Consider the following 9,972-nt stretch of genomic DNA (forward strand, 5'->3'; position numbering starts at 1 on the left):
TGAATCCCCCATCTCAACCAAAACTATATCATCCCTAGCATAACCAAAGAGAAAAAAAAAAACATACACACACACACACACACAAAACAAAACAAAAATAAGAAGAAAAAAAATGACCCCCCCCCCCCCGAATTTATATGATATCTACAACGATGAACATAAAAAACAACAACAACAACAGTATCGGCAATACAGATGAACGACAACAACATTCCCATTGGCCATGAACAAGTACCGGTACTGAATCCCGTGACAATCTCGGTGGACGCGCCGCCCCCTTTTTTTTATAGGCATGCTGTTTTCGATTTTGTGTGGCAGGCTCGACTCGAGATGGCGACATCCAAGGATGGACTGAACTTGCTCACAAAATGTGCTCCCGCAGACCTCGGAAAAGTATGTTTACTGTTCGAAAAGGATTCTTTGATTTCCTATACAAGTAACAGCAGTAAACTTTCGTTTTATTATCTTCTGATAGATGACCATAGACCAATCTTAGCATTGCCTTTCTGTACTGACGTCAATAGTCAGTCCCATACGTTGATAATCATGTCGTTGTATGCATCAATGTAGTCTGTATTTAAAATCGATCACACTAATCTAAATAAGGTTGAGATCGGGCCAAGTCGTGTTATATGCTCCACTCGGGGTACGACAAGCCTGATTTCCTCTCATGTTGAAGGCCATAGATATTAAGTTGGTAATCATGTAGAAATGCACACCTACCCGTTTCTTCACCCGTATGTCGATTAGAATAACGTGTTAGATGTTGTGCACCTGTTGGAGTTGACCGAAAGATCGGTCTGTATCTGTCCGTCGGGGAATGTTCTGCAGAGACTGCGTCTGGCTTCACGGATCCCCTCCGTATACAGACCGAAGTCAATGATTGCGGCTCCTGTGTGGAGCAGTCGCGCACAGATCAAACGTTACGATAAACCAAATTTCAGACAGCTTTTTTACATTCAAACAAGTTTGACATGACATGACACATTATGCAGCAATATTTGGGATAAATTTCTCAATTGTGCAATCGAAATACTCACATAAACTCGGTTATAACGCAGAAATTTTATCGATATCGCAACATCGCCGTTCGCAAGCTGTAAGTTGCCATTTTGAATCTGTAAGCCAATCAAATGCGAGGTACGTGTTTTAGTAAAACAAACACGTAGAAACTCCCTCGCATGTGATTGGCTAATAGATTCATAGTGTATGTTTCTGCAGTTTGAACGTGACGACGCGACAGGCTGTGTTTTACGTTGAAAATTCTACTAAAATGTTGGATTATTCATTAATCTGGTGAGTGTAATGTATTCCTAAAAAGCTAATTTCACTATACAAGCTTAAATTTGCCGACCTAGGGCCGTGAATTAGACGCAATCGAGAAGGGTGAGGTACCTCACCCAATTTTCCGTAGAGACAGTGGTTAAGAACATCCACACAGCAATGGGTACTGCAACCTTCCGTCTGTCTACGGAGGACAGCGTTAATGGCAAATTATAAAAAGAGTCCTCCGGACAGACGGATCTTTCTGTCTACTGTTGGAGGTGCTCAAGGTGAACCATCCATGTGAGAGTAATTAGATCTAAATGACTGAGCTTCAACCAACCTTGTGAAATTGTAGAGGGCAAGCTTTCGTCCTCTCCTGAGGACTTTCTCAAGCCTTATGCAGTGTTGTCTTGCTGCCGTTGCCTGTCTTTATTAATCACCATGATCACTGGACGTGGACCATATAGACCCTGTGGTGAAAGGGTATATCCCGAGTCTCTGTTGAGAGCTGGATTGACCCTTCTGATCCAAAGTGCTTCCTTTATTTTTCTTTTTAATTGATTAATAAAGTGATTGATAAAGACAGGCAACGGCAGCAAGACAACCCTGCATAAGGCTTGAGAAAGTCCTCAGGAGAGGACGAAAGCTTGCCCTCTACAATTTCAAGGTTGGTTGAAGGTCAGTCATTTAATTATTCATCATCCCCAGCCGATGAAAGTTTTTAGTATCATGTGAGAGTATTTTCCTGGAATTTGAAAAGTCAGAAAGGCAAAATAAAGACAGAAGTTGGAGTTCGGAATCATGTCGCTCGTGAACTGGGCAAAATTGTGAAATCGGCCCCACCGCGCCGCAGTGCGTGTGCATCCGTGCATTTAGCAAGCAAAGTTAGGTTAGTGTTGTATTTATGATTAAATTGGCCGTTAAAGGACAAGTTCACCTTCATTAACATAAGGATTAAGAGAATGCAGCAATATTAGTAGAACACATCAGTGAAAGTTTGAGGAAAATTGGGCAATCGATGCAAAAGTTATGAATTTTTAAAACTTTTGTGTTGGAACCGCTGGATGAGGAGACTACTAAGGCTCGTGATGTCATATGAGTACAACAGTATAAAGAAAATGTAAAGAAAAGTCAACATATTTTCACTTTTTTTGCATAATAAAAGAGCACATGACTTGCCTCTTTCTAAAGGCAATGGGAATAATATTACCCATAACATATGTCAGTAACGAGTCAAGGGAATGTGTACTTTTTTCAAAAGATGAAATTTTGTGAAATTCTCTTTATATATTCCTTATGTTGTTGTACGCATGTGACATCATACACTGCAGTAGTCTTCTCATCCAGCGGTGACTGCACAAAAACTTCAAAAATTCATAACTTTTGAACGGATTGTCTGATTTTCCTCAAACTTTCAATGATGTGTTCTACTAATATTGCTACATTCTCTCAATCCTTATGTTAATGAAGGTGAACTTGTCCTTTAAATTTAATAGTCGATGGACATTAGGGAGTCCCTCAGAAACTAAAAAATTGAAGGCCTAAGAAAAAAAAACCAAACGGGAGGACGAAAGATGCTACAAGTGTATGCTGTGGAAATTGGCCCCACCGCTGTATCATACTATCAATGTCATCAATCTCGCGAAAACGCCGTTTGGTGGGGCCGCATTCACGTGCTAACGTACCGATTTCAAGAGTAAAAGTTACTGTACGTATGCCGTGAACTGCGCATGGGGCCTGGGCACGATTGTCGCACTTTTCAGTTGGAATCTGGAATTTTGTACTTTCCTTCCTTAAAGTGACTATCAAATTTCATGAAACCATGGTACCAAAATCATCTGATAAAGTCCATCTTAGTTAGCATGTCTGATAGCCATATGGAATCCCGATGGAATCCCATGCATTTTCTTTGCTCAATTTTGCACTAGTAAGTTAGTGACCAGTTAAGTTGGAAACCAGTCATATTTATCAGAACCAGTCTAGTAGTAGTTGTAGTAGTATTAGTTTCTAGAAGTAGTTGTAGTAGTATTAGTTTCTAGATTATCTACTATTAAACACGAACATGTTAATTGGAACATGGGGTCGGTCGGTCGCCGGTGCGGTTAGGGTGGACCTAACTGCAATCAGCAGGAACGCGATGTGTATTCAGGCTGTGGTATGGATATAAGGATTTGGTGTCTCATACTTGGTGGCTTCACCCGTGAAATTCAACATCAAAATTTGATTTATTTTGAATTTGAATAGATACCTAGTGTTGTCTATGTACAGATGTAAGAATTTAGTTCGATTATTGACAACTTGTGCTGCGTAGAATTTGATTCCTCCAATAGTCCCTTTCTGTCCAAATTAATGATATTTCTTGATTCGGCCAAGCGTAAACCCATCCGTAGTATGACAAGTCAACTGATCCACTTGAACCTGTGTGCAAATACCTGCACACAGGTTCCAAATTCTTCGACAAGTGCATCAAGTGAATCGTGCAAGTAGCAATGCTACACACTGGCACTAATCCGACGGTCCCTAACCAGTAATAATCACTGTCAGACCAGTTACTTTTTTTCAGAATTTACCAGTAAAAAATGGAAAAACTGGGTACCTACTGGTCCGACAGACAGGTCGGACCAGTAAAAGAAATGGGGTAGTGTGCAGCCCTGCAAGTATTTTGGCAAATTTAGGGGGGGGGGGGGGAGGTGGGACTTATTCAAGGAAATCTTTGTTGTTACCGAGAGAAATCTCATTGTAAAGAGCAACCAACTTAGAATAAAGCAAAAAGGAGAGAATTTTACATATGTATGCGATGTTGAATTGTACATGTTTCCTGTTTCTGTTTGCATTGATACAGCTTGTCCACCAAGTCGCTGATTCTCTTACTGGTCATCACAGACCTCGCTACCAGGACTACGGGAAGACATGGAGCTTGGATGAATGGTTCCAGGTCCTGCACAGCAGTGAGGCATATCTCAAGGCAGCTGTAAAGGGAGACTCTACCAAAGATGATGTAAGGAACTTCCCAGTGCCATCGAATCATGTCATTCAATTACCTCACAAATCCACAAGAGTGAAGTTCCTGCTGAATGATTTTTAGTATGGCTATCTTTCACATCATCTGACTTTTATGTTTCAAATCTTGCATCAGCTTCACTTGGAAACCCATTTTCTCCTCCCCACCCCCCCCCCAAAAAAAAAGATGTGCTGTTGGTCATTAAAGCTCACCAAAAAAAAGAAGAATTGCTCTGTTGCTTGTAAAGGAATTGATAGAGTGAGGGATGAGAACATATATAAGTTTAAGGAGCCTCAAATTTACAACATTTTAGTCACATGAAAGTGTGATTTTACCTGTGTGCTGAGGAGCTTTCTGGCAGATTACTGTAATAATCCTGAATTTTCTATACATCTGTAAAATTCCATTAGAAAATGCTAAGTATAAGCTGAGAATGCCACATGTACATCGAATGTCTATGATGAACCTAACAGCTTGGGCAAATTGCAGTCTGCCATAAACTGTCTTTGTCCCCTTGTGTACACTTCAGATGAAGGCTGACCTCGAGGGCGTGTCAGACAATGTAAAGGAGAAGCTGATTGAGTGTGTGACAGTGAGGAGGAGCGAATTGAGGAAGGCGCTGGTGGATAATACAGCAGCAATCTCACAGGCACACTTGACTGATTTTGATTGGAAACTCAAGGTAGGAAACTGGCTTACTTTATTGCCAAACTGGATTGAAAGAAAAGCAAAGGTCTCAAGATTGTACTGATAATACTTTCATGGATATTTTCTCTGATTTCTTAAAGTATTTGTTTCTGTTATTTTGTTTGTAAATTTTTGCATCTATATAGGAAATAGTGAAAACTTAAATATATGTTCTATAATTTCTGGCAGATTTGCATTGAGTTATCTCTATTTTGGGTGTTTTTTTTTTTTTTTTTTTTTTTTTTTTTTTTGGGGGGGGGGGAGTGGGTGGGGTGGGGTGGGGGTAGTTTGTCTGAAGGCCAATGAAGAGAGAAGAAGAAGGACAAGAGAAGTAAAAATGCAAGTAAAATGATCTAATGACATTTTTTTTTTCACAGAATATTAATGCTTTTTTATTCCTCGAGAGGAAATTCATAGTAGTGTTTCAACTTATAGGTGTTAATTGTCCCCAGAACTTTTACAAGATAACTTTATCTCCATTACTGTAGCTTGCTCTGTCGAGTGACAAGATATCCTCCGTCCAAGAACCGCTGGTAAACTTGGACCTCAGCGTGCTGGAGGACGGCACCAACAAACTCGTCTCACTGGAACTGAACAGGGAGGAGCTGCAGAGGTTACTGGCATCACTAGAGACAGCAAACAGGGTGAGTCTTCATTTATCCGTATTTTGCAGGAATACTGTATAAGCTGTTATTTTCGCGAATCTCAATTGGATAACGAATTTAACAACATGCGAAAATTTTGGCGGACGTTAGAGTAATAGTACATTTAAATTGGTGTCGGTGTCAATTCGCGAAAACAACATCTCGCGAAAATGTCTGTGACCTCCTCATTCTTGAAAATATCTGTACGCAAGAATGACAGCGTATACAGTAGTGGGAATGTTATACAGGGATTTAAAGAAAGGACGAGTCTTTTATGAAGGAAATTAATTCAAGTATCATTATGCTGCTACAGTGAGGCAAAGATATGAAGTGATTAGCCCCTTGGAAAACTTGCTCTTATCTACTCACATTCAGCAGTTGCATTGGAAAAAAAGTAAAGATCCTCAAGACCATTCTGCACAGAAACTGCTCAAGAACTTCTTAAAGGGAACAACACCCAATTAATAACATTTGCTGAATTGTTTAGGTACTGTGAGACAACTCCCAATCTAATTTTACAACCCATGCTATGCAAGGATTCAATACGTAAAGTCCTTCTTTCTTGCCTGCTTGCACATTTGATACTCAAGAAAGGGATGCTTATGGAACTATCTGTTCTGTGTTATTCTGTAAGTGCTGGTGAATAGTGTCATTTTTCTTCTTTTTTTTTTTTATTATTGAATCCTCTCAAGGATGGTAAAGTTGTATAAGAATTGTCTGATAGTGCCTGAACACTTGAGCACATATGTTATTTTCTGGATGGTTGGATCCCTTTGAAAAATGCTAGACTGCCCAAGAATTACCCATCAGAATGTACAAATGATTTGTTTTGTTTGTTACAATCCAAACTAGTTTCATTTGAAAAACATATCGTGCGTGATTGATTTGATGATTTTTACATCTGCTTCTCTTCCCTGTTTCTCTCCCTCACCAGGCCGTCCTACAACTGAAGACATGATAAAAGGACACAAGTGACCGTGTGAATGGTGAAGACATCATAAAGCAAGATTATGTTATTATTTACCTGATATATCAGAGTCATATCTAAGTTGCAACAACAGTACGAAGACTTCTTTGTCATCTGGTGACAAAATGATTGTTAGCAACCTTACTGTGGACACGAAATAACTTACTCTACCCATGACGGTATTTGATGTTTTAACCCGTTGAGGACAAGTCCTGAGTACACTGTATACCCAGGCAAGTGTCTATGGAGAATGTGTGTCGTAGCAAAATCAGCCCGTCCTCAATGGGTTAAATGTGCTCAAAACGTTCAAAATACATAGCTCTAAAATCTCCATAGCAGTTTGCTTGTCACCTGATTTGAAATATGCCCATTCATGATGCTGTCAGTTTGAAAAGACCCAGAGTTGAAGTACCTTCCAATACAGGAAAAAAAAAATAAATAAATAAAACCACATGAACTGTTTATGACCTACAGCAAACATTTCATGTTTTTGCAAGCACTGGTTAGTCATACAATTAAGAACTTTGCAGTGACCACTGATTTTGTTTATGACCACTGATTTCATTATGGCCATTCATTTTGTTATTGCAAAAAGAAATTTCCTGTCCTTAGAAAGTCTTTGCATTTTCCCTAGAGCAACCACTTGCTCAAGTGCTACCAGCTCATGCCAAAGTAACAGTCATGGCCCACACTTCTGCTCCTTGAATTTGTCAGATGGTTACAATTGCAGTTTTGTTTTTCCATAGAAGAAAAAAAATGCCTGAGGGCTTTGGTTGCATGTTCCGCATTGGTTGAATGTTAGTATCTTCTTTTTCCATCAGGCAAAACTTCATGTGAACTGTTTATAATGCAAATGTTGAACTGATGTGTGAAATGGACAACTCAAACAAATTTATGTACATTCTGTTTATTGAAAGGAAGTCAGAGTTGTGTATATTTCAACAAATGCTAAATGTAGACTAAGATATTTGCTCTGATACAGCTTATTGAATTTCTGGCCTTAGTACAGGAGGATTGAATGGGGTTTTGGAATTATGAGTTAACTTATGTCGTCTCGAACATTCATGTTATAATTTACTTTGAATAAAAGCAGCAGCCATTAAAGAGCTCTGATGAGTTTAATAGTTCTTGAGAACTCTAAACATTTTCATTGTAGAAAGATAAATGAGAAAAAATAAATGAATTAATGGTACACAGCAGTTTGGATTTGTAAAAAATTGCCTTTGATTTTTTTTTTAATACATTGTACCCAGTAGTTTGTTTTTATATTCTTTTCCTCCATGACAATTCTTCAGTCATGAAGTACCTGTGGTTATGATCCCTTGTGTGATTTTTTTTTTTAAATTCCTATTCAATTGGTTTAGGAAAGAGTATGGAAGTATAGAGGAGAAGTGACTGATGACAAGGTTTAATGGGAAAGAAGTCATACATTATACAGTACAGGATTGTATTTGGGATGGAACAGAAACCTTATATAAAAGTAGGATGCCACTGTGTAGTTAATTTGATGTAGATACAGAATAAATAAAACAAAAAGAAAAAATGCAGTTCTAATCATAATAAGACAAAAATAAGAAAGTTATGACATTTTGAATTTGTATATGTGCTTGTGGCAAGTTTACACGTACAATTGTATGTCAGTCTCAATCAAAAATGTCAATTAACATATGTAGGGCCTACTTAGGTGATGTCATTGGCTTGTACACATGGTCACCAAACTTTCCTGCCATGATTTTTAAAGAATTACAGCATACCTGCTTTACATACACAAATGATTATTCTATACTTGTAATAATGAAACAATAGTGTTAATAGATTTCTAAGGTTATGCACTTGTAGTAACTAACATTCCTTTCATCAAGCCTGTGTCTTGATGTAAGTATATTTGTATATTATGTGTATATCTCACCATCAGTGTCAAAATAAAAGATATTTTGTACTGAAAATTGAATCACTGTATCCTTTAATATCTCATGTTGTGGCTTGTGTCAGCTTTTTAAGCTGGCATATATTATGTTATACAGTGTATTTGCTGATATGTAAGCAGACACATACACACACACATACACACACACACACACACACAAGAGGAACTGAAGTACGAATAGCAAGGTAAACTCTGGTTACTACCAAACATTCAAATCTATTTGAACAGTTTTCAAGATTATATCTTTCCTAATGTGATGGGTAATAGGAGGGAATTGTAAAACCACATTAATAGGGAATAAGAAGTGTTGATTGAACTCTATGTCATCACCAATGTAATCTTTAGCCAACACATATTGAATGTTGGTGCACTTGACCTGAGCAAGATTTCAACAGACACACCTTCTTTTCTTTGTGTTCCTGCATAATTTTAGATCTTTCCTTTCAATAGATGGATGGCTTGAGTTTACTCTCTGACCTCTTGTAATATGGGAGTAATTTTGTCCTACATAATCATAGAACAGTTAAAAAGAATATACTTGTACATTATATTTTTTTTTTGGAAAGAGAAGTTAACATACACTACAATAAAATACAATGTTGTACATTGTATTTACAGTACAGGTACCCATGTCTGACAGTGTTATAAAACCAATAGAATTGTAAAGTTTGACTCCTGAAGTGCTTGTGAGAACACTCAAGGAATCACACATTGATACATAATATTTTGAAATAGGTATAAGAATGTAGAGAATTTCTTGCTTACAATAATACTCTCGTATTGGTCTCTAGCTACCTAGCGTGTTCACCTATGTAACATTTTTTTAAAAAGTCTATTATCACATAAATATGCTACTTTATTAATCTTAATTGAGTTTCCCAGTTGGCATTCACCCATACATTAGGCCTATGTAAACAAGGCAATTAACACTGTCACAATTCACATTGTCAAGTTGCCAATAATGGACAATCAAGATGTAAATTAAAGATCAAATGTTTCACACGAGTATTCAACACTGAAAAAGCAAAATTTGTTTTATGGCAGTGACTCTGTCCCGGATCAACAAACCGCAGGTTATGACGTACGTCAATATTTCGTGTACAGTGTGGGTGTTGTGGACTTGGTTTATAGGTGGAGTGAATATTCTGCACGTGTGAACTGGTGAAGTGCGTATCGTATTGTACTTCTTAATTACACACGTACAGACACCATACTTTAACACCATTGATACTGTATCGTACACAGAACTCTTACACATAGAAGAATCACACCCATTCACAACCCGCTGAGCTCGGTGTCGCCACTGCGCACCGCTTTCAGTGCACACGCCGCCATGTTGCTTAGCAAAACCTCCGCAGCTCCTCGCGAGTACGGTACGGTCAACTCACTGATCGGACAGTATGGCAGCCCCTAGCCCTTGATACTTACTTGAACTTGTAAACTGTCAAACTCGTACTTCCCAATCCAGCGTTGACCTCAG

General features: G+C 38.3%; 1 protein-coding gene across 1 annotated transcript; it reads left to right on the plus strand.

The window, feature by feature from the left end:
* The first annotated feature begins 313 nt into the window (after nucleotides 1–313).
* On the plus strand, nucleotides 314–8,516 carry LOC140234723 (COMM domain-containing protein 8-like). The gene is made up of 5 exons (XM_072314760.1): nucleotides 314–393; nucleotides 4,109–4,264; nucleotides 4,797–4,949; nucleotides 5,443–5,598; nucleotides 6,533–8,516. Exons 1-5 carry the CDS (start codon nucleotides 331–333, stop codon nucleotides 6,554–6,556), a joined length of 552 nt encoding a protein of 183 aa, XP_072170861.1. The 5' UTR covers nucleotides 314–330; the 3' UTR covers nucleotides 6,557–8,516.
* The last annotated feature ends 1,456 nt before the right edge of the window (nucleotides 8,517–9,972 follow it).

This window comes from Diadema setosum, chromosome 11 (assembly GCF_964275005.1).
Source record: "Diadema setosum chromosome 11, eeDiaSeto1, whole genome shotgun sequence".
Taxonomy (NCBI): Eukaryota; Metazoa; Echinodermata; class Echinoidea; order Diadematoida; family Diadematidae; genus Diadema; species Diadema setosum.